This window comes from Carassius carassius, chromosome 14 (genome assembly GCF_963082965.1).
Source record: "Carassius carassius chromosome 14, fCarCar2.1, whole genome shotgun sequence".
Lineage (NCBI taxonomy): Eukaryota > Metazoa > Chordata > Actinopteri > Cypriniformes > Cyprinidae > Carassius > Carassius carassius.
In genome coordinates, this window is record NC_081768.1 from 5,535,385 (window position 1) to 5,560,683 (window position 25,299).

General features: G+C 37.2%; 1 protein-coding gene across 2 annotated transcripts; it reads right to left on the minus strand.

Moving 5' to 3' along the window:
* Positions 1–2,178: 2,178 nt before the first annotated feature.
* ide (insulin-degrading enzyme) lies at positions 2,179–25,170 on the minus strand. 2 transcript variants are annotated; one of them, XM_059565817.1, is made up of 25 exons: positions 24,911–25,170; positions 24,131–24,315; positions 22,474–22,681; positions 21,282–21,451; positions 20,547–20,669; positions 20,068–20,180; positions 19,199–19,361; positions 18,926–19,018; positions 18,750–18,841; positions 18,395–18,475; positions 16,357–16,460; positions 14,761–14,863; positions 14,327–14,449; positions 14,136–14,218; positions 12,023–12,167; positions 8,751–8,861; positions 7,985–8,105; positions 7,811–7,902; positions 7,438–7,549; positions 6,411–6,578; positions 5,975–6,247; positions 5,816–5,877; positions 4,926–4,998; positions 4,768–4,835; positions 2,179–4,250 (listed from the first exon to the last, which is right to left on the minus strand). In XM_059565817.1, exons 1-25 carry the CDS (start codon positions 24,943–24,945, stop codon positions 4,155–4,157), a joined length of 2,997 nt encoding a protein of 998 aa, XP_059421800.1. In that variant the 5' UTR covers positions 24,946–25,170; the 3' UTR covers positions 2,179–4,154. The 2 variants fall into 2 exon arrangements, with proteins under 2 accessions (XP_059421800.1, XP_059421799.1); XM_059565816.1 differs by lacking the exon at positions 12,023–12,167 and adding an exon at positions 12,517–12,661 and having other exon boundaries at positions 24,911–25,169.
* Positions 25,171–25,299: the final 129 nt, after the last annotated feature.

Below are 25,299 nucleotides of genomic sequence, written 5' to 3' on the forward strand. Positions count from 1 at the left end.
CAGTTGTTTCAGTTGATATAAACAGACCGGAGAGTTGTGTTACTTATTTTATGGGCTTTGACATTTTAAGAAAGAAAATAAATATTGAAAGGTTTTATATTAAGTGGTTGTTTTTTTATTGAATTAGAAATGTTCAGGTGAATCATCAATGTTAAATACTAAAGGCCAATGTAAACATCTCTTATAAAATCATCTTTTTTGTTGTTCTTCTCGAATGAATTTCACAAAGAAATATCCCCATATTTTACACCTGAGTCAAAAGAAATCAATTGTTTTGCATATTAAAAAGGCAAGTCTGGTCACAATTATTTTTGTTTCAATTTAGAACATATCATATATACAATTAAAATTATACTTAACAAAAATCTCTAATTGAAAATTTGTTTTGTTTTAGCATTTAATCATGGAAATTATTTCTCAAATCTAAAAAGTCACATTTATTTTTTTTAAATGTCAATTTTGTTATTTGAAACGTGACAGCTTCTGTGAAATTCACCATCTTGCCTGCCTTCACATCATTGAAGCGATCAGATGATCAGGTGTAATTTCCGTCTCTGTGCTGAGTTTCAGGGAGTCACTTTTATAGTCCGTCTGTTAATGACCCTGTACAAAGCGAGAATCCAGTGTTTGGTCTGTAATCGATCACTTTATTAAAACATTATGGTACTCGATGACTCATAACTGCTGTTAATAAACCTGTTCCATTTATTCCCAGAGATGAGTAGTCTTGTGTAGAACAGTGAACTTTAAGAGTATTAGTGGCCTTTTTATTACACCAGGACAATATATGTCTTAAAGGTTACATGGTCCAGATGGACAGGTTTATTTGGTGAACATGCCATTTTTTCTGAATCATTGTGTCTGATGACTTCTAATTAATGTAGTGCTTTTTTTTTCATCTCTGTGAAGTTTCCGACCATAGCATGGATGAAGTTGGGAGAAAAAAAAGTATATAAATTCAATGCATACTAATACTGTTTTGTAATGGTAGTACACTGCAGTGGGAGGCGGGTGTTTTATTTTAAAGAGGTTGTGCAATTAATTAAACTTCACACGTAATTAGCTTTTGGAGTACCATTTGTCCATAGAGCTCAAGTACATCATTACAGATTCTTGCTGTAAATGCTTTATGGTGACGTAGTGAGACTTGGGTCTCTGCAGAGCAAAAGTGGGCGTTTATGACTTTCTGGGTGTTTTCAAACTGCTGGGTGTTCCTAAATCATGCAATCAAAATGATCCCCCTTACCTAACCCCACCCCTAAACCGAACGTCACTATGACGTCAGCCAATCAGGTATCATGGTCTAGAAACACCCTTATCTGGTAACTCCCATTACTTTCCTGCAGAGACCTATACTTGGACGTAGTTGCTAAGAAATAGTTTATGTACACCGACTGAGAGTGTAGAAGTAGTTGACCAGTTTTTCTGTTGACTTTCTTTTCAGCATCTGTATAATATCAGTGGGGTATGTATGTCTCCTGTTGTATAGATGAAGCATAATGCCAAATATAGAACATGTTGTACAGATATGGCTTCTGAATTTATCGTTTTCCAGTTGATTTATGTAAATAAATGTATTTTTCCAATGCCTGACTGTGTGTTGGACAGTTTTTAACTTGGACTAAAATGTTTCTTAGCATTGAGATAATTTATGGGATCTACACCTAAAATCTGTAGCATATAAACTGATGATAGTATCATTTGCAATTGTGTTGCATGTCCCTACATATGTCCTACTACATTTTTCTAGCAATAATTTTGCTCGAACAAATGTCTGTTGTCTGCTGTTATATCCCCACCAATTTCAAAATTAAAACTACACTCAATGCTAAAAGAATATTGCTGTATACATAAGTACATGAAAATATGGTAAATGCATAAAAATGGCACTAAATACAACAAACTCATGGAAACGTGATACTTTGGAAACACATCTGCATGCTAATTTTGAAAGGTTTATATTTTAAATGCATTGCTGTACATTAATGAAAGCAATTATTTTCTATAGTAATCAATAGCATAACAGGAGAAGCTGAGCAAAGTGTGGGGTTAGGGTTAACCCTAGTTATATTTAAGGCAGAATATCCCTTTTTCTCTAAAAATCCCTAAATTAAATGTTTAAGGTTCAATCTTCAAAGAAAAGTGCAGACCAAAAAGACAGAAAAAGCACAACACAAATGAGTTCATACCATTGTTTAATTATCAGAAACACAGAAAGCTGTCCCACAGATACACATTCCCCAGATGCACTTCAAAACCACCTAATAAACACGAGAGATCTCAACCATAGAACCGTTTCCACCTCACAACAGCGGTTTGGTACATACATTTCTTGGATTTGGTCAATGTAACATCTTATGCTCATTCATGCAAAGTAACTTTCATTAAACCCTGCTCTTCTAGATTTCTTTACTCTAATATGCTGCTTACAGTATGAGCTAAACACATGACATCGGGTTACAGGAGACGGCAATCACTGACCTACAGAACTCCGAGCTGATTCTAGAACAGTTAAAGGGATTTGGGGTGCAACAAATGCTCCGACTGCATGCAAAATGCATCTTTGGAATTTAAAGTCATCTAGAAGTTAAATTTAATTTCATTAAAAATGTATGGATACTCTGAACTATTCCTTTAAATTCAAAAGCAAAAATACAGACCACTAAAACCAATGCAGAGAGATGCCTGAGTATATCCATCCTAGTGATACAACCAAACTCATCTTAAGAGTCTGATATCAGTTTGTTTTGCGGGGCATGAAACAGTATTCATTTATTTTATTGGACGCGGTAGGATGGTCGTTGAGTTTCTAAAAAATGCAGCATACAGTCGATTTGATACGCCTGAGTAAATCCAGAATAAATCACAGCATTAGCAACAAGTGATGTTGAAGACTTGGCTTGAAACCAGGCTAACACACACCTGAGATGAGGACACACATGGATTACACACTGACAGGATGTTCCTGCATCAGCGCTAAGGAATAACAGCCTTCAAACACATCACAGGAGGGTTTTCTGAGCACAGACCAAGTCTAGTTCTCATCTAATTAAGTTTCTCGGATCCAAGCTCAAACCATGTCAAGAAAAATGCCTAGTATAGCGTTTCAGACACTAGTCATAGGTCCTGTATGTCACATTATTGCTTGAGGAGTGCACAAATCACAAGACATTAGAAGTAAAACAAACCCAGTTAAAGGGGAATTCAAGGTTGGTTTCTCGCAACAACTCCTGAAATGTTGTCATGTTGCATGTGGATATTATATGGGCGAATTGGATCAAATTAAGCATCCTGAAAAACAAAATCTACATCATTCATGTTAAATCTTTTGAAAAAGCAGCGGTGCATAAACGGTTGCATTTAACTGTGTAAAACTTAAAACTCAAATCAAGTGTCTTTAACCTGTCTTATGTGAGGTTTTACATAATTCATGTTTCATTGAGTGGAATTTGTATTTCTATTTTGACACCGAGTTTAGGTCAGAGGAACAGGGTTTCAGGTATACTGTGAATCGTTTAAGGACAAAGCAACTTAAATAAGCAAATGAAAAGGATATTAAAATTGTTTATTATATTTTTTCAACCGCAAATAAAATCAAAGTCCATCAAGAAAACCACCTTGCATTTACAACACTATCCTTAAAGATAAAACTCTGCCAACATGCACAGAAACTAAAAACAACTCAAAGCAAATAGATTAAACTTTAAAAAAGGTGAAAACCAGAAAACCTGATTACGGATTAAAATTATCTTAAGGCCAGTTATTTCATTTTTAAGAGAGACTTGTCTTGATAAATTACACAACAGCCTCTCCAAACGGTTTCTCGTGGTTTTGCTTAACAGTGGTATAAATGAAATGAAACCGCATTTTGAAATGAAACCCAACAATGAGAAAGTGTCATTGTGGCCAGCGAGTGATTCCTATATTATACAGGGATACAAATTTCCTGACAGAAGCAACGTGAAACAAACTTTCTATGTTTTCTATGTATCTGAGATATCAGGTGTGCATGTCTGACGCAGACCACAACAAAAAAATGTTGCAAGCGGCTCTTTCGTGGCCTGCTTACACACACACGCAAACACACACACACACAAACAAAGTGGTGTTACTGGCTCCATATTTGGGTGTTTCTGACAATCCCATGATGCTGGTCACAGTTTGGCAGCCATGAAATTGATGTGAGGTTTGGTGAGAGGGAACAGCGGCAGACTCCTTTTGAATTCAGTCATATCCTGAACCAATGATGGCTGAAACACACAACACAAAGCAACACAATGAGTGATTTGTTGTCGTATTTTTTTTTATTTTTTAAGAAAATGCAAGTAATGCTTGGCCATGGAAAATCACCACAATGAGCATATTCTTTGAAAGTTAGGGGGCATATAAGGTTCATAACAGTAAAAATCAATTACGGTAAAAACAATAATATTGGGAAATGACAATTTAATCATCCCTTTTTTTTTTTTTTTTTTTATATTTTGTCAAATGTAGTCAAGTGATGGCAAAACTGTATTTTCAGCATCAATACCCCAGCTTTTAGTGTCACATGATCCTTCAGAAATCATTGAAATGTTAATTTTCAGCTCAAACTTTATCAAGGTCTCATTTTTGAAATAAATAAAGATTATAGAATTTATTTAGTATTAAAAATCCCACTGGATCCAAACTTTTGAACTGTGGAGTACGTTCATCTGACATTTGGACAGTTTTCTTGAATTATTTATATTGGCAAAAATGCTGATCACAAAAACATCTATGCAGTACCTGAGGAAGTGAAGGGGCAGGAGGCAGATTGACATCATTTTGAGCAGGAAACTCTCCAACCAGTGGGCCTGCAGGAAACACATGGTAAAAATTAACGAATGTGCCCTGCTGCTTCAGTCAGTAAAATCAGAATGTTTCAGCTTTGTGTCAGTACTCACAGGAGTCCATCTCTCTAGACATCACATGCACAGACACTTTGTGTCTTCTGGGGGCATCAATGGCCAACAAGTCCTGGAGAGAACAGACATGATGCCAACATTAATTCTTTTCATTTTTTTAATTTATTTATTTTTTTGGACATCTAAAAGATAAATTATTAGTGTTTGAATGGTTTAAACTAAGCACTCAAAAAATACATATACACAGACTCAATGTGCTCTGTTTTACAAAAACGTTTATAATACAAAATATTTTATACATATTTCAATAGAAGTAATAAAAATCTCAGTAACTTTTTAGAACAGGGACCAATTCCCACTATTAAATAGTTGCTTACTAGCAGCATGCTTCTTTTATTAACATATTGGCTGTTTATCAGTACTTAAAAAGCACGTATTCTGCATGATGACCATATTCTACATCCCTAATCCTACCCAATACCTAAACTTAACTACCCATTAACTATTAATAAACAGCAAATTAGGAGTTTGAGGCAAAAGTCGTAATTAATGGTTTGTTAACAGCAAGTATAGGACCCTAAAATAAAGTGTGACCAAAATCTCCCTCCAACCTGACAGAATATTAAAGAATGTAACTGACAGCAATGGGCTCGCTGAAAAATTTGCAAAATGCCGTTGAGATTGGTCCTTTTTGCATGCATTTGCATACTGAATTGTGATTGGTCTATTTATCATGCATCTGCTTTAACAAGGCAAAGACTGTGTACATTGTGTGCAGACTCCAATCCATCATGGAAATGTCATTACTTAACTTTTATTTTGCTGCAAGCATGTACATTCTCTTCAGGATATGCAAATCTAGTTATGATTATGCTGCAAGAAACAGCATCTGTTTCAGTGTGTGACAACGCATTCAGATCATTACAAACCCTGTAAAACTGCATAATGTGTTCCTTTGTCAGTGTCTTCAGGTAAGCCACTTCAATGTTATCTAGATCAGACAAAGAAAATCAAAGTCAGTGGTTTCAAAATTTGAGATACTTGATGCTAACATGAGTTCAATTCAAAAGCTGATCGGTGACTCTCACCCCTGTCGAAGTTGTACTGTTGGGAGATGATTTCTCCCCAGTACTTGGAGCATTCAGCTGCCAGCTTCTTGGGTTTGTCAAGACGGCGAATAGCCAGTGCCTGGATGTGTTTCTGAAACGCTTCCTCTCCCATCTCCTCCACACTCTTCTCCATCGTCTTGAGGAAGGCCTCCACCCGAGACTCCAGGTAGTGAGGAGCTTTTTCAGACTGGATGATGAAACGCAGTCCCTGCACTCCATTGGCCCTGCGGGGGCCGCTGAACACAATGTAACCTGTTATACAGACAGAGAAATAAATTAATGATGTTCTAAAGAGAAGTGGTAGTGAAAGTCTGAACAGAAATACTTGGTCTAATCGTCAAATTGATAGACAAAAAGAGAGAAATTTGTATTTCCACAGACAACTGAGAGCATTTCTCCTGAGTGTTTGTGTTACCCAGCTGTTCTTTGGTGCGTAGCGTGTTGAAGCATGGCTCAGAGATGATTTGACAGAAGAGCTCCAGCAGCATGTTCTCATGCGTGTTCTGCATGTCAGTCTGATAGTAAATCTCAATTCCACAGTTATTATGAACCTCATTCCTCTGCTGGTAAACATACCAGCCACCTGATAACCACAGAAAACTGGACTTACACACAAAAATCATAGACCTCAAATTATAAACCACAGATGTAAGTTTAACAACTGTCTTAATACCATCTTATTTTCTTCATTCCTATAAAGATGTATTGATGGATTAACACTGCAAAATGTATTAAAAAACCCACATAACTTGAATTTAAATGTAAAACAAAGTATTTTTCTTAACGCCACAGAATTAATATATATTAAAAAAAAATGGTCACAAAGTTTAAGTTTAGATTTTGTTTTAGACTGTAAAAAGTCTGAAGAATCTTTCATTATTACTTTATTAGAACCTGTATATTAAAAAAAATTGTAAAGCCAGTAGTTTTACGATTAGGGATGCATTAAATTGATCAAAATTGACGTGTCATGAAAGATTTCAAATCCTGTTTTTTTTCTATTAATTTATGAATTCTGTTTTTGTTTTTATACTTTATTTGTAAAAAAAAACAAGCAGCACAACTGATTTCACAATTGATAAATGCATTTTTAGCATCAAATCAGCATATTAGAATGAATTCTGAAGGATCATGTGACACTGAAGACTGGAGTAATGATGCTGAAAATACAGCTTTGCATCACAAAATTAAATGACATTTTAAAATCTATTCCAATAGACAAACTTAAATTTTCCATTGTAATATATAATTTTTATATAATATTTTTACTGTATTTTTTCTACAAAAAAATTGAATTGTTTTTCAGCAACAACAATTATTACCAAAATCAAACTTTTGAACAGTGGTGTAATATCGTATGTGTGGATACAGAGCTCAAAGTTGGAGAAAAGCTCCGAAAAGCTCCAGATGTTGCATAGGTGTTTGTGGTGCGAAGCGCTTACCGTCAGGTACCTGCACTTCCCTGTAGCGAATGAGCTGACTCGGCAGGAGGGGTTTAGTGTGAGCGTGCTCAATGAGAGTGTCCTCCAACATTTGCATCATGCCCAGAGCAGACTGGAGACAACAGACAGTTAGACAGATTGCACTGCTCGTATACAGAACATGATCTTGAAAGCAAAATCTAATGTTATGTCAACTTGTGAGCTAATTCAATGAAATACCAACTTACAAAAGAAGAATGAAATCAAGATTCATCAAGCATAGTACAGCAGACAGCAAACTGTACAGTTCATTTATTTTAAAAGTAACAGTTTCAACCTGTCTGGAGACAGACCTGCCTGTATGTCTTCAAGAAAAAATGCTTTTCATACAAACCTGTTTGGTGATGTTGCCATGCAACAGGGCTTCAATGTGTAACCGTGACAACAGCTGCGGTATGAACGCCTTCAGACGAGGTAACGTCACATCTGAAAAACACAGTCACAGCATGAACACACATGCAAGAGCCCACTGCGCTCGCTTTCACAGAACAATACAAGAGCATCGCACCATCCAGAGCGTCTCGGAGCTCGTCTTTGGTCCAGGCCACCTCAGTCATGAGCAGCCGCAGGTAATACATGGCGTGCTGGTGAGGCTGCTCCGCGCGGAAGTTATTCAGAGACCTCATGTACTGAAAAACACAAGTTTAATTTAGATCACAGTTAGAGCACATTTTCTCATGGACACGGATTAGAAGATGCCAAATGTCTGACTTGCAGGCATAAATTACAGATATTTCTGCTAATGATGCATCAGTTTCACCAACCGAAAAAAATCATTTAGCATATCAACTGCAGAAATAAAGCTTGTATTTACCCTAAGGAAAGCTATTTAATGTCTAAAGCTCATTGGAAAAAGTAACTTGAAAAAAGCATTTTGCCAAATACATGCATTGTATTTGAGATTTTATTTTTATCTGTTAGCGATGGTAACTGAATGCATGTTTGAATAAACGGTGGCTGTAAGAACTTTCTTGACAGATTTAAATGTTTATAACAAACTGGAGTAGATCTGCCTTGTGAGCAACAACTTTTAATGGAGTGTTATGAGGGTTTATACATTTTCTTTAGGTTTTCTCTAAATTAAATACTTAAATTTAGGTTTAGATGTAAGAAAATGGTGAAATGTGTTACGAGGAGCTGAAAACACAAATTAGCCAAAATAAATTACAAGTGAACTACTGTGGATATCTTCAGAGAACCCTGTAAGTACAGATTTGTGCCAATAATTGTCATCCGTTACTGTAAAAGTATCTTAAAGAGTGTTTGTGTCTCACCGCTTCCTTAATGATATCAAAGCGCTTCTCATCGATCTCAAACGTGGCCATTTTCTCGATGATCTTCTTCAGCAGGATGTGTTGTTTGTCATTATAACCCTTGACTGACAGCTGACAAAGATACATTGAATAATTTTGAGAATGAGTGATAAGAACATAATCAGCTCAAGCACTGACTTCCATTCTAACAAATTTCAAAGAACATGAATAAGGGAAGACAAACATACACAAATTCAGCACAGATGCATTGAGTTACTGCAGAACAGACTAAAAACAACATTTAAAGTTATACTTTAAAGGTTTCATCTTCAGACAACCATCATTGCAGTGCATTTAGATTATGATGAATGTGTGTGTGCAAGCAGTGTGGAGTAAGTGAATCACACAGCAGGTTACAAGCAGCCCAGCTTTGCCACGTCCTCCCAAAATCAGTCAGCCTGTTTACACCTTCTATTAACATACATCTTGGCTGATCCCATCCTGTGATGGGGAAACTAATTTAAAGTAGCCATTAAGGAAAGAGTGCATGTACTAGTAAATTCTGGAAATTTACCTTTAAAAGGTCTTCAAAAAAAAAAAAAAAAAATTCTCCTGCACCTATCTATATTCTGAAGGCTTTTATCTGTGCACTTGAACCTGGCTTTATCCGATGTTCAGATTTCTGTTCTGGAAATGTATACCAATTCCTGCATATTTACTTAGATAATACTTAATTTAAATATTTAAACATAACATTCAGAAAACTTGTAATACAATACAACTGATAAAAAAAAAAAACAGCTACACTTTAAGAGACTAACCAAAAACTAAGTCGTAAAGTGCAGAGTTAGTGGATTAGACTGAAAACAGGAACAAACTTTACAGTAAAAACTTTCTTTTGAAGAAGCCAAACATGCCAACATTAACCACTGCTTTAAGATACAGCCCAAAAGATGTGGAAAGTATTTAAAAATGGGTCACTATTTTATTTTCTACTTTCTGACCTTCAGCATAAGATTTGTGTGGACACAAGTAAGGGTCACCGGGTTCTCAATCGTCATTAAACTCTGACGATTGGTCAAAAACATGGACATTTGATGTTACTACTTACATTTAAACATGGTTTGTCTAGACTAGGGCTGCAACTAACGATTATTTTGATAATCGATGAATCTGTCGATTATTTTTACGATTAATCGGTTTATGTACTTATATTTTAGTTTTTCCCATTTTTCCCCCAAAGTAAATTATTAATAAAGGGTCTTTATCATTCAGCATAGATTTTTAAGAGATTTTAATAATTTTGCATTGTCATATCCTCATCACAAATATACCTGGAGTTGTTTTATTATGTGTTAGTGATCCTTTGTCAAACTCTTCTGCAATCAAAACACTGACCCATACTCTAGCAAATTTCACAAGGAGATTTCAAATAATGTTTTCACCATGGCAGTCCTTAGAGCTCCTAAAGTAGTTTAACATCCCGAACAAAGCTTATTAAGGAATCTTTCAGAACATATTTTCACGAAGAATAAGGATAAAACAGAATAAGATTGCAGTGCGTTGTATTTTATTATTTACTGGGAAACAGCTTTATAGCTTATGCTGTGAAATTGTAAACAATCCTTCGAATAAAGTGCCAATGGCATGAAACCTGAATGGAACTCACAATTTAAAGTAAAATCCATCAGAAGGTTGTCCAGAAAAAACGGACACACAAAAAACCTGCTGTGTGAAAAAGAGCAGTGAATACTTAGAAAGAAAAAAGTGCATTTCAAATATCTTTAAACATTTACCTCTCTCATTCAGTCATAATTAGGCTGCACGACTGAATTATGAACTGGTAAACGACAAACTGATCACAGAACATGTTTGTAAAGCTTTAAATGTTAACTGTTAAAAAGCAATGTTATCAGCTTTTACAACTAAACATTTGCAAACAACATTGTACTGGAGAATCTGCACAAATAAAAGGCTTAGGGGCCGTTCACATATCGCGCCTAAAACGCTAGGCGCACCCATAGACCGTGCGCACCGCTTTCTCCTCCTTTCCAAAGCGCTCGTGCAGAAGCGCCCCTGAGGCGCCTGCCTTTGCTAAGCAACCATGACGTGCTCTCTCCTTGAAGACGCGGAAATTTTAGCAAAGGATAAATGGATTTGCAGCTCTAAAAATCGCTTGCCGTAGCTCTGCTACTAAATTTATTTCAAAATGGGAATCCATATACAGCTATGATCAGCTGTTCCTTCATCTTGGCTGAGCTTTTAACGTTGTTACGGGAAAGGATGAAGCTGATTATTTAGTTCTTGTCACATGACCCGCGGTGCGCTTGCTGCATTCTGAAAAGTTGAAATGTTTTTAACTCGATGCGGTGTGCACGCGCCTGGAAAAACGGGTGCGTCGCGACCGCGTCGCTTCCATTATGAGCGCGCATAGTGCGCGCCTACATTGGAAATAACGAACATGAGCGCGCAAAAGACGCGATATGTGAACGGTCCCTTAAACAGTTCAGTAGTGCAGAGTTTACAGGTTAATCTTCTTTTTTGAAGGCTCAAAATAAAGTACTCCCACATCCTGCTGAATGCTGCAGAGACGCCGTTCGGGAAGCACGTGACATAAAACGAGGCCAGCTATTGGCTATTCGCTACTTCTCCTGTTGTACTGGCTGAGTAAATCCTCCGGTGGCTCATTACTGCCACACTTTGGTCACCGCAGATCTGAAATATGCACGAAATAAGCCGCTTACGGCAAATAAATTATTTAGCAACGAATCGATGACTAAATTAGTTGACAACTATTTTAATAATCGATTTTAATCGATTAAATCGATTCGTTGTTTCAGCTCTAGTCTAGACATAGGTCCGATTTTAATATATGCAAGTGCAAAATAAAAAAAGGGCTACAGCAGAGGGAATTAACTAAATTTCCTCTGCTCTTTCCACAAATCTTTCAAACAAATATAAGAGAATTGAAATATAGCACCACAAGTCATATGGACTGACTTGAAGTTGTTTTGTCATTTTGTGCTTGACTTTATTCTCTTTTTGTTTTCTGCTCTTTTGGGCGTGTATCTTTAAAATCACCTAAACCCAACACAAAATACAATAAACCTTAACTGTTTCAAAATATTCTAGCAGACTGATCAGACAGATATTTTGAAAGTATAACATCGCAATACTCCGTAGCAGCAAAATTTAACAGACAAGTTACCCTGCACACTTATAAGCCTCAAGCTCCGCCCTTCACCCACAGCCACAACCATTTCAAAGGGGGAGGGGCTAATTACCATACTTACAAGGATGGCATTCATTCCTGAAGCTATGCCATAGACCAACCCTGCCAGGCGGGCTGCATATGTATACTCTCTCAAATCATCCTTCAACAACCTGAGAAACAGGTAAGTCATGTTGCAGTGCAGTGGGTCTGCATATAGGTAGCGACTAGCAGGATGGGGAAAAAGAAAAGGGGAAAAAAGAACAAATGGAGTGATATTTCTATAGAAGGGTCATGACAAGACAAAAGGAAACGAATTGAGAGGGACCACAGACAGAGTATGAATATGCAGCCTCAGCTCCGGCGACAATCTAAAGCTAGTCTACTTCTACATCTGGGAAAAACAACACTAAAAGAGTTTTTAGTGAAGTAACAGCCACAAACAAAGATTTGGGTTTACAACCACAAGGACAGCAACCACTGGTAGTCATTTGTTTGTGTGTGAAGTTGTACTGTTGTCCTCACAGGAGGAGCATGTTGGCAAACAGTGGCATGGGGGAATTTTAGGATACTTACATACATCCCATAGACGGTATTTTGAAGGTCATAGTTGAGGCCAGCTAGCTCGGCTGCATATGCATACTCGTTCAGGGAATCCTTGAGCAGCTCAAGGTACAAATATGCCATGTTACAATGCAACGGGTCCACATACGCAAACGGGCTGTGGAAAAAACGCAGGTGATAAACCCTTTCACTTGTGACTTTAGTGTAAAGGGTCGATCTCTGAAAGATGTAATTGCAGTTTCTTAATGGTTTGGAGTAGTTAAACAGTTAACAGGGTAAAAAATAATTTTATAACTTTAAAATTAGGTTAGTTGGTCTAAAGAAAAACAGTCTGACAATTCACTGTTGGATGGAAAAAAATAAAGTATCAGTAAAACCTATAAACTAGTAAAACATTTTTCGGGTGAATCTCATGACACCTGTCAAAACAAGTCCAGATCATGTCATTTAAATCAAACCAAATGTTATTTTTAGTGAGTGTTTCAAAATAACATTTCAATTTCTCTTAAACCCACTGCTAAATGTCACAATAACGGTGCTTGGTCATTTTAAATATGGTACAGATTGTCTCTAGCTGTCCAAGTTGGCAGTTCTTGGCCAGAAAAGGCAAGATCAGATTTTCACAGATAGCCTGAAGTAGAAAAAAGGGCAGTAGAGCTGAGTGTTTCTGTCAGTGGTAAGTTTTAAAGGGGTCATAAAATGCGATTTCAAGTTTTCCTTTCTCTTTGGAGTGTTACTAGCTCTTGGTGCATAAAGAAGATCTGTAAAGTTGCAAAAACTAAAGTCTCAACTTTTATAAAGAATATCTCTTTGAATTTAAGTCAACCACGCCTACCTAAAACGGCTTGTTCTAACACGCCCCCACGTCTATGTCACGATGTGGGAAGATTTGAATAACGCCAATCAAATGTTCACACAAAGGCATAACTTTTATTCTCACTGTTGACGCCGAAGCCATGTTGTGGAGAAGCTGCGTTTCGTTGTGAAAGCGAAACTACTTTGTTTGGTCTTCCAAAAGATGACACAATAAATGTACAATAATGTACAGCATGTGGAAAATAATGTTTTTTTTTAACATTAAACTGCATAAACATTGCATTTCACCAATTACACAAAATAATGTTCTTTTCATCATATGACCCCTTTAATTTATAATGTTTGTGATAACGTAAGAAAAGTAGTTTAAATGTCACTTGCTTGAGCAACTGTGTTGTGCTGTGTGTAAGCTATAGTGCAAAAATTGCATGGAGTGTAAAAACAAAAATTCACTTCATGATTGAACATTTAGGTGAGAAATATATATTTCTGAAAAATCTCTAACCCTACTCCCCTCCACCCCTCAAATAAAAAAAAAATACCCACTCACAAGAGTCACCTATAAGAGGGAAATCCCCCCATTTTCAAAAATGAAATTCAGGCCCTGAATAAATGTCAAAAATCCCGATTGGAGTATTACTATAAATATTTCCACATGATAAAAAACGTTTAAAAAGATCGGTAGTGGCGATTATATCCACAGATACAGCTTTCTGTGATCTGCCACATAAATCCTGATCGGAGCACCCGTTATGCAAAACATGAATAAACAAATAGACAATCACTACTATGTACAGTTTTTATGCTGAACATACCTGAAAAACTCAAAGTTTAAACAAGCCTTGGGTAGGAAATATTTGTCATCCTGTTTGAACCAAACTTTGCTCATTGCTGTGTCCTAAAAAGAAATGAAAAAGATTAAGGAAAAAAGAAAAGCCAATGTCTGAAAGACATTCAGCAATTCATGTAAAATGAGTCCCATTGCAAATGATTAAGCACAACACACCTTTATCAGAGCGGGGACAGAGGGGGAATCCTTTTCTAGAGGATAAATCTCAAAGTTTGTCGGGATGAATTCATTCTTCATTGGCAGTTTGAACTTTCCATTGAGGTCAGCATTTTGCCATTTCTGAAACAAAAAAAGGAAACAATTTTTTTTTTTAAGAGCAAACCAACGTTAAAATGAATCTGCTAGAGTAGGGTTTATAACATTTTTACAAAAATCATCAGGCTGACTTGCTTATTTCACAGCTCAGCACAAGGCTGTTCCCTTTACCAAATATACAATGCTCATAAAACATGGATCCTCCCTACACCCTTTTAGTTTCAGGTCTAGACAATTTAACACTATTCTAAATTCTGAATGAAAATAAAGATAAGGTTTGTGTGTATACTTTGAACAGGAAAGAACAAACAAGATCAAAACAAAATGTTTCTCACCTTAATAGCATCATCAGTAATAGCTTCCTGTCTGTACTGCGTGCCGTACCACTCCTCAGTCCGGTCTGTCTGCCCTTCAAATGATTTAGAGACAACAGCGACCCTAAAAGAAATAAAAGTGAAGCCAAAAAGAACTGTAAGATCACTACACCAGACACAGCATGACAGTCCATTTCTCACAACTCCCTTGGGGAAAATAAGCCTAGCAATTTTGATTTATCAGATCTCTGCCACAGTAACAGATTGCGAATTAAGGTCATTACATCAATCAAACGTTCAAGTCTTCCGTAGCTTCTCAATCTACTGTGCAGGGCTTTAGATCAATGCAACATCCTGGACATTTTAGACCATCCTGATCAATAGAGAACGTTTGGAACTATGATGTTCTATTCTGGACTCCCCAGCATTAATCAACTTCATAAGAGCCCAGAATAGGTTCGGTCTAAAAACCTGAACACTCTTTCCAGAAGTAGTCTAAGCCACACAAAGTTACCGGCAGGATACAGCAGTTCAGACCATTCACCCACTGCATGATGTTTAGTGCACACAAAAACGGAAAGTGCTTTCTCAATTTGGCAAGCTTTAATTTAATCGGTGCTACAACATTTCCAGCACTGAGAGCACAGATTTTTATTCAGTTCTACTGGAAAAAGTGGAAATGTTGTTTACAAGGTACTGGGTTTCAGTGCACACTTCTGAGGAAGAACTACTTGGTGGATTTGGCAACATTCGTGAAAAACAGGATACAAGTCAAAATAACATTTCAAATTCTGATAAACCCACTGCTAAAATGTCACAATAACGGTGCTTGGTCATTTTAAATATGGTACAGATTGTCTCTAGCTGTCCAAGTTGGCAGTTCTTGGCCAGAAAAGGCAAGATCAGATTTTCACAGATAGCCTGAAGTCTGGCTATGTGAGACTTTGATCATCTAGTGTTGCAGAGCTTTTAGCAAAGTCAGTGGTGTAGCCAATCACACAAGAAGAGGTCTGACAAGCACTAAATCACAAGATCTGAAGGCAGAGATCTGAACAGTTTGGAAATACTAAAGACAAAATGAAATACAGCAACCCTGCAAGTTCTTCTGTCCCAAAAACAACACAAGAGTGACAATGGTATGGGGTTGAGATGCAGTTCAAACAGAGACAAACGCTCTTTTAAGCTGGAAAGGAAATTGAATCTGAAAGCCTCCATCACATTGGTGAGAATCTGAAGTGGGATTCTTTCAAACACAGCAAGAAGATCCAGTAAAAAAAAACAACAACAACTTCAAAAACAGATAAAAAGGAATAAGTAATCTGAGCCCAGTTTGGCCCTGAGCAGCAATATATTAAAGAAGCTGAAATTTGCTTTGCACGGGTTCAAATATGAAGCTCCTTCAGAAGGTCTTTGAAGAGAGCAACCAATGGCTATACGTCTGTGTTAAAACTGATCTCATCCTGAGGTGAAACTAAATATCTTTCGGATCGAGCCACAACAACATTTTCATCAATATGCATTGCGATACAAATACCAACTTGCATTCCATGCGCACTCTTCAATCGATGCATTTATGTGCATGTTACAAAAGTGAAAGACCACCTTGTGTGTGCTCACCTGACATTCTCTGGTCTCAGTTTATCAAGCACCATCTCGATCAAGTCTGGCCTGAACTCCTCCAGCAAGTATTCGGCAGCCAAGACTTCCTCCAGTGGATAGTACTGACACACAGAGAAATGCGCATTATATTCAGAAATATTATAGATTTTGCCCTCAAAGAATACCTGATCTTTTCATAGCCCTCAAAAGTAGGGCTGGACGATTATGGCCTAAAATGAAAACCTCGATTAACTGAACATTTTACCTCGATTACGATTAATGAACGATTATTTTGTTTTTTTGCCCTCATAGTTCACTGACAAGGTTTGTACTGTAAACAGGGCCGTAGTTGGGGTTTGCGGGGCCCCGGTGCAGGTTGTATCAGTGGGCCCTGTTTGAAAGGGTTTAAATTGTATGTTCGTTCTGTTTATTTGTTTGTGCTATTTACACAGTGTTTTAAGTTTTTTCAAGTTTGTAAGTGTCCAGGTACAGAAACCGAATAATTGAATGTAAAATAGCACTGTAAAAATTAAACATACCATCATAACATCAAGAGTTAAACTGTCAGAACAAATTAAACTTGATAATATCAGATAACTTTGATAGAAAGATATGTAATGGATTACAATCAAACAAAATTTCAGTCAATACTTTGTTGGCCAGTTACCAAGCAATGATTAATTGTGTTCAGTCTGTGGTGTGAAAAGGTTGCATTAGCAATTCCGCAAACGAGAGGTCGGTTCAGTGTTACCGTCTGTGAGACGCGGCTCTCTCTGCGCGCACACAGAGCACAGCGCGAGTAACCAGCTGCTCAGTTCAGCTGTTCCGCGTCTTGTGTTCGAATGCTTTAAAGTTTTTTGAATGGTTAAATTGGCAAGTGGCAAGGCTTAATAACATGTGAAAATGATACGCTTTTGTGACGACACGCAGCAGCGTTCTGTCAACTGTCCTGAGCGTCTTTTTAGACTGGCCTCAGCCAGACGGTTGAGATCGACTATTAAAGGTGGGATATTTTTTCCTATTGAAAGCGCGATGTGACATCATAGCTCACTATCAGCAGTTATTTTATCTATGTTCGTAACATTTCTTATAGATTATTGCTCGGTGTAAGAGATAAATAAAGATCAGATAAAGATAAATTAGCACAGTACCAGTACGAGTGATTGCGTGTGTGAATTAGTCATACTGTCTCTACATTATTGTGAAGCTGTGGGTTTTAAATAGCATAGTTACTTCAAAAGTAGAAAAATATGCTATAATAGGTTTTGAGATTCTAAGCTACTTTAGTAATAAATCACAGGACAGCGCCGACAACTAGTTTCTGTGTTCCTCTGTGCGCGCGATCTTCACAGCTACTGTTTATATGAGTGTTCGCGAACATGGGAGCTCGATATAATAATACACATCCGATCATCTAATTGCTTGAATGTCCAAACCATAAAACAAATACAACTGACCAAGTTTAGTGAAGACTCAAGGCTCACCCCTCGCGCGCCATCAGTATGTGCTGAACCGGCGTTCAGCTCTGTGTTTTGCACTGACTGGACGGGGCAGAGTCATGTGGCTACACACGCGCTAGTATGCTTTTAAGGGGGACGTATTGACAGGATTAAAAAACCGAAATAACCGACATGGGAAAATTAAGTCGGTTAGAGGTTGTGAATTTCGGATTTTGATTACTTTTCGATTAATCATCCAGCCCTACTCGAAAGCTTTTCATTGTTAATGTATAGTGTACTAAATGTATTTCTAGACTGATTATTTTAAACCACCAAAATTGCACAACATTAGTGTAGAAACATACTGCATTTGTTTTTAATACTCGAACCAAGTTACACAACACTGATCAATTGGTATAATAATGCATACCGTTTCAAACACTATTTCTGAAGCAGACAGAATGCAGCAAGCTGTTGTATGCAGCAGACGAACACAAAATAATTAAAACGAAACACTGGCTATGATCTCCTGACAAAACACTGAGCAGCATCCTGATGACACAAGTAACTGTAACCATGGTGACAACCTTTTAAAGTCTTTCATGAGAGACACCTACATGCAGTAGTCCAGCCACTTTAGACGTGTATCCACGAGGACGTTCCTTATCCTTAAATCTGAAAGCCACAGTGTTCAAATCCTGCAAAAACAAAATGTAGACAAATCAGTGATGTCCTAACCACCAAGTCCCATTGTCTGTAGCACTGTAAGAAAATTCACCTGGTGTTTATCATAGATGTTTGGAACAAGACAGTATAATATTCACAAACCCTAGTCTATTTCATTATTTGATTCAATGCACAGCTCTACTTTTGATTTATTCTCCCAAATTTTGCAGAATTGACATTCTGGGTTACACAGAATTTATAAACCTTTCCACAATTTCTGCATTGCAGGATTCAACTTTAACATACCTTACACTCCTGAAAGACCCACTCTTGAGGGCCCTCTGTCCGCAGCTTCTGAATATACTGGAACATGTGGAAGATGATATCCTCGACATGCACTGGAGACACAGGAAATACAGCTCAAGCCATCAAAAACATACTGGCCAGCACCAAAACACACAAAAAACACTCCAGGTCCTTACACAGCCCCTCTTCTGTTAAGTCCACATTAATAATGAAGGACATGAATCCTTTTGCTCCTTCTTTCTGGCCTCCAACTAGTGTGTTTACCCATCCTGAGAAGACACAAAATGCATCCATGAATCCATGGACGCAATGCATGGTTGAGATCTGAAGTATATGGATCCTTACATTTTACCTTTAAGTCTTAGTCTCAAAATTATCTTTAATTTTTTGCACGGTTTATCATATGGCCACTCAAAGAAAAAGCTACCTTTCCTGACAAACTCTCTCACCTTTAGCTTTGAGCTCAGACAGAAGACTCCCTGGACCCTCATGTCCAATCAGATGGCCCAGATAATGACCAGGATTTGATTTGTAGTATTTCTGCAGGTCTGGGATAGGGAAGGTCACATACAAGTTTCTAATGTCCTTGATAGGCACGACTTTATAAAATTGCTGTGGGGGGAAACAAATAAACAACAAAATTGGCAACTGAATCAGACAAGAAAACACAGTAGCAGAGAACATTGCTTAAAAGAAAAGGAAATCGTGTGCTGCATACTTGAGTTTAATGCCGTAGAATTAGTCATTTACAAACTCAGTGGCCATTAACTGCTTTACAACACTACTGTTTTGGTTCAGTAAGAAATTAAAACTTTAATTTGACAAAAATGCATTAAATAGATCACAATGACAGGAAAAATATTTATAATCTATTACATTATAACTGCTGTTCTTCTGGATGTTCTATTCAACAAAAAATCCTGAAAAATGTTAAGCAGCTCTGTTTTCAACAATGATAGCAATAAATGTTTCTTGAGTGCCAAATCATCATATTAGAATGATTTCTGAAGGATTCTGTAACAATGATGATGATGAAAATTCAGCTTTGACATCACAGAAATAATTAGCATTTTAAAATCTTAAAATATAAATAGAAAAAAGTTGTTTCAATTATAATATTTCACGATATTTTTTTTTTTTTTATTCAATAAATGCACCTTTGCTTAGCAGATAAAACTCCTTTCAAAACATTACATTTTACTGACAGTAGTGTATAATACCAAAAGTTCAGTTCTGATGCATTTCTGTTAGAGGTCTCTAGCAAGGAGCAGGTTTAGGGTGTAGGGTGCAAGATGCATGACTGGGGTTTAGATCTTACCCTCAGGTGTTCTTCCTGGAAAGGGTGTGAAGGGAATTCTGGGACAGGGACATTCTTGTTCTCGACCTCTCCAAAAAGCTTTACCACCATAGATGTCAAATCATCTAGCGACTCTAAAAAAAATATAAAAATATAATAATATATGAGTGTTAAACTCAAACAGAAACCTTCATCTCTACAACCTTCAGAACACGTACTAAAAAAGACGTATCATTAAACAATGACAAACAACAAGGCAGATTTTATAAAAGATTCTGCATTAGAAACCTGAGAAATCTTCCGTGCCTTGAATGGACCTCACAGATCATTGAATTTACTGTTAGCTACATTTAAGTATGAATATCTGAGCCTGTTTGTTGCAGATTTCTACATTACTTTAGAATGAACAGGAAAAGCTTGCAGATTGAAAAGTTTAAATGTTCTTCATCCACTAGCATGTGTAAAACTTTTTTTATGTGTTTATGTGACCGATGACTGACCTCTGCCCAGCACACACAATCCCATAACATTGGAAGAATAGTAGGTGGAGTGAAACTTGAGCAACTCCTCACGGATATCAATGCCCTGTTGAGATGGCCTTGTCTCGAGGGTTAACTTATTGCCTTAAAAAGAGACAAATCACAAAAATTATTGGAGAACAACCAGCACTGATAAGAACCTAAAGGACAGTTAATGGGCACTAGACAGTTTCTGAAGGCAGCTTTAAATCCAGAGCTCACATAAGGCCTGCCAGAATTAAACTGAAGAAAAATGTGGAAAAAAATGACATTGTCATTCAAATAACAGCTGACAAGGTCAACTTTTGTGGCAAAAAAAAAAAAAAAAACTTTAACATATACATATATCAGATTGCATTTTATTTTTTGAATGTAAATCTGTTTTTCTCTAAATGGTTCTGGTTAACATGAGGGTAAAGGACAGAACAAATCCTTTTTTTTTTTTTTAAGTGAAGCAAGCCTTATATAACTCAAGGCCGCCACCATCTGGCTATTATGGGCAGAGATAAATCTTCTCAAAGAAGATTTGACTAAATTGATCTAGACATTATCCTCTAGCTTTCTACTGTCCTTCACTGAGAATGAAGTATAGATAACATTTACGGCACTCCATGAAGGGAAAAATGCACATTTCAAAAGATCTTAGGTCTACAAACAGGGATAATGGGAAAGTATCTACATGAAAGAGATTAAATCAGGCGTGAAGCATTTCCATACCAGTGCCAAACTTGCTAAAAGGATGTTTGGGGTTCCCAGTGGCTTTCTCCAACTGAAACAGCCGCCATGCATCATTCATGAGATTCTTCTCATGTTCTGAATCCACTGCGTTCACTTCTCGGTCCTTACAGCTCTCATCAAAGAGTGGACAGAGAAAGAACTGGGCAAATCTAGGAGACAATGTCAGTCAAACACCATTTAATGCACTGTTTAAATAAAGCTTGTTTAAACATTGTCAGCCTACAGCTGCAGAACACTACTTGTTACTGTTAAAAGTCATTTGCATAAATAAAATCTGAAATTAAAAATATGCAAACAGACATGAAGAGCAACTGCCATGCAAATTAAATGTACACACTGAGTGTACCACTGCTTCAAGTAACATGGTGGTCTGCACGGTTTGCTATAAATATACAAGGGACAAAATACCTAAAACATGGAATAGACTTTAGGAGTTGCCATAATCCCACTATAATCTGACATTAAAAAAGACAAATGACAAGTTTAAACACGCCTACAAACTAGAGATTAAGATGCATCAAAGCTCAAATGAATCCAATGACTTCAAAAAGAATTATGCATTGCAAAACATGCAATGCAGTTTGCAAAAGTGACATTCCGTATTGCAAACCACTGTTAGGAATATTAACTTTTGCTACACAACACATTTACATGTACATCTGCGGACCAATGAGAATTTTAGCGAGGAGGGTACAGATGTGATTTAAGAAATCCAATTTGCTGCATGTCCAATTGATTTCCAGTGGTCGCTGACGTCTGATTGCCTCAGCTTTTTCAACACCCTCAAATTGCATCCTACACATTCCTACCTGTCAAACACTCATGAAGTGCTTTCTAAAGTGTCTAGTCTGATATGTTTGCAAAATTCTGAGTCATGACCCAGTTTTTGGAGATTAATCATGAATCATTCAAATGTTTCAATGAGCAGGTGGTGCTCTGGGTCACAGAAGCAGATGGGCTCTGAGGGAAACTCTTCTCTCTATATCCCAGTAACCTGATTCCTCCTGGACACGTAACTCCACACCGAAAAGCATCGTGACACCTGAAGGTCTAAACCCTGATCACCTTTTCATAAGTTCAAACAGTCGCTCTTCAGCTTCTAAAACAGACCTGCATTCCAGATGGCTCTTTAATAATTCACCAATTGCTCTTTTTTTATGGATTCATTTACCTGTCCAAAGCCCCTTGCAGATGCTCATGGGATACATCAAAGTAGTAATTGGTGTGCTCTCCACTGGTGAAGGCATTGGAGCTGCCGGCATGCTCGCTCAAAAACTGGCTGTACTCGTTCTCTTTGGGGTACTTCTTGGTTCCTAGAAACAGCATGTGCTCACAGAAGTGGGCCAGACCTGAAATGTTCTCGGGATCTGACAAAGAACCTGCAGGATTGTAAGAGGAGAAAAGCAGGAGATTAAGCAGCGCAAGAAAACACTGACAGCTTGCACTCTGACACAAAATGGGCGCTTGACAAACTTGTAAATCGAGCTGACTTCAAGGGATGACGACAGGTTCAGGCATATTCAAGATCATCATGCTTAAATCCTTAGTTAAACAAAGGTCTGCATAAAGGTTTGCTACAGCACTAAAGGCATTAGAACACTTAAGCAACCAGCTCTACCATAATATATTAGTCAGTCAGATGGCTCTCCAAGTCTTTGGAGCAAGGGTTTTCAACTCCAGCCCTCAAGGCCCACTTTCTTGCAGAATTCAGCTCCAATCTTGATCAAATTCACCTGCCTGTATCTTTCTAGTGATCCTAGAGGAAATGCTTACAAAACCAAGTTACTTGTTCTTCTGATTGCTTCTATTGTTCTCCTAATTTGTAAATCGCTTTGGATAAAAGCAACTGCTAAATAATTAAATGTAAATGCAATAGGACAATTTTCATTAGAATCAGTATTTCGACTCAAACTCTACTGCTGAAAATTAATGTATTTTCAAAAAACAAATTCAAGCTACACAAGCAGAATAAATTTGCACAAATTCTCTGTAAAACATTGTTTCAGTTAAATAATGAATGATATAAACAAATTATTTTTGCGTTTCATTAATAGCATTGTGTCACTGTTTAAATGACTGAATGAGTTTGTTGAGCCGGTCCTTTGGTCCTTTTCAGATTTGAAAACTAATTTTAATAGTGTTCTGCATGAACAAGTCCTTAAAAAAAAAAAAAAAAAAAAACCCAAATGATTTCAAATGTGATTCTTGTCTTCTTATCAAAAGGCTCTTTTAAAGTGTAATAAGTGAGCATTAAAGAAACGCAAAGATATTTTTTATATCTAATCTATGTATATTTCAACATTTCATTCATTGGACTTTTTTTTTTCTACAACTCCCACTTTCTCAACTGTTTGGGTTGTTAAAAGCTTCACTTTTGGGCGTTAGTTAAGCACCCCATAAGTCTGTGCTGACACACTGGGCGGCGCTCCAGCTGTTATTCAAATGAATTTTTTTAAGTAATTTTTTTCTTAAAGGGCTGAAAAGATTCAACGTGACACAATAGGCCTTCAATGACTTGTACAGAGTGGTCTGTTCAGAAACAAAATTATTCAAATCCCTCATGGGCTTTGAGTTTGACAAAAAAAAAACAGGACAAGGGCAGCCACAAGGTCTAGACTATTAAAAGTTGCTTTTTGTGAAGCTACAGAGAGACAGACAGAGGCCATCCAATCAATTCCATTAAAACCTAGTTATTGATGGCCAATAATGAGGATGTCCTTCAGGTTAATAATAAATAGCCTGGATTAAAATAGAAGGAATCAGAAAGCAGTAAGTAGAGAGAGATATGCCAAAAGGAGCAAACAATAAAGCAAACTCTTTCCATTTACCTATGTGGACATCCAGTGCGGCTGATGATTTGTCAGTGGTGGGGTCACTGATGAGAACGGCTTTCAGCCCATTTGTAAACTCAAGTCCTCGATACTCCCGCTTGTCTTCTGGAGAGCGAATGATATCACTCACTACCCTCTTTACAGCCGGATCACTCATTCTGACGGAGAGAGTTGAAACACGTCTGGATAAACAAAAGGACAAAATTGAGGCCAGGCAATATTAAACAAACTCTTAATGAATCACTTCCTGTAAGGAGGAATTTCAAAAAACAAACACACGTCAAGTAAATTACACAATCAGTGAGACATACAGAAACCATTTAGGTAAAACGTCATTTAGTTCTAGTTCTTTGGTTTAAAATGTTTCCCTTACATTTTTTAGGCTCAGTCTGTTAAATTAGTTGAAGTGCTAGATTTGAGAGCATTACATTAGCCTAACTGTACTTTAAGTATCCGTTTAGTCCATTGGCTTACTTGAAACTCATGTTCGGTTGATACTAAAAACTTGCACTTGAACTAAACCACTAATGTATCCGTACAGTCGGCTTTCAGCGTTTTAAATTTACTTACGGTTGAGTTACATAAAAACCAACGAGAAATTAAACAGAATCAAACATTTTCAGAATTTAAGCAAAAAATATGTTGACACATTATGAAATATTGTGTTATGAGCTAAAGCTATCACAAGCGACAGAAACACACGAGCCCAACCGCCAGCGAACCGGGCCGCCATTAACCGAACACACACGCACAAAAAAACATATATTTGACACTTACCTAATAGCTCGAATGAAAACAGTGGTCAATATCATCAAATCTGAAGAAAACTCGCTGTAAAGGACCACCGGCTAACACATTTTTGCATACTTCAGTACTGGATAACAAAACTCTGCCGAAGACGTCAGGACGCCATGATTTCTGCAGACAAAACCAATCAATCTCAGATCAGCCGCGGGCCACTTTTACGCGCTGTTGAATACTTTACATTTAATATGAGATATCAACCGTTACATATATGTATACACGCACGCGGAACATATTATGAATCAAAAATGTTTGAAATACCCATTTGTTTCCCTAAAGCGGTTGGAATTGCTTAGTCACGCCTTGCCGACTATTGACGTCACGAAACAGGCCACACCCACATCCAGGTTTAGTTGCGAGCA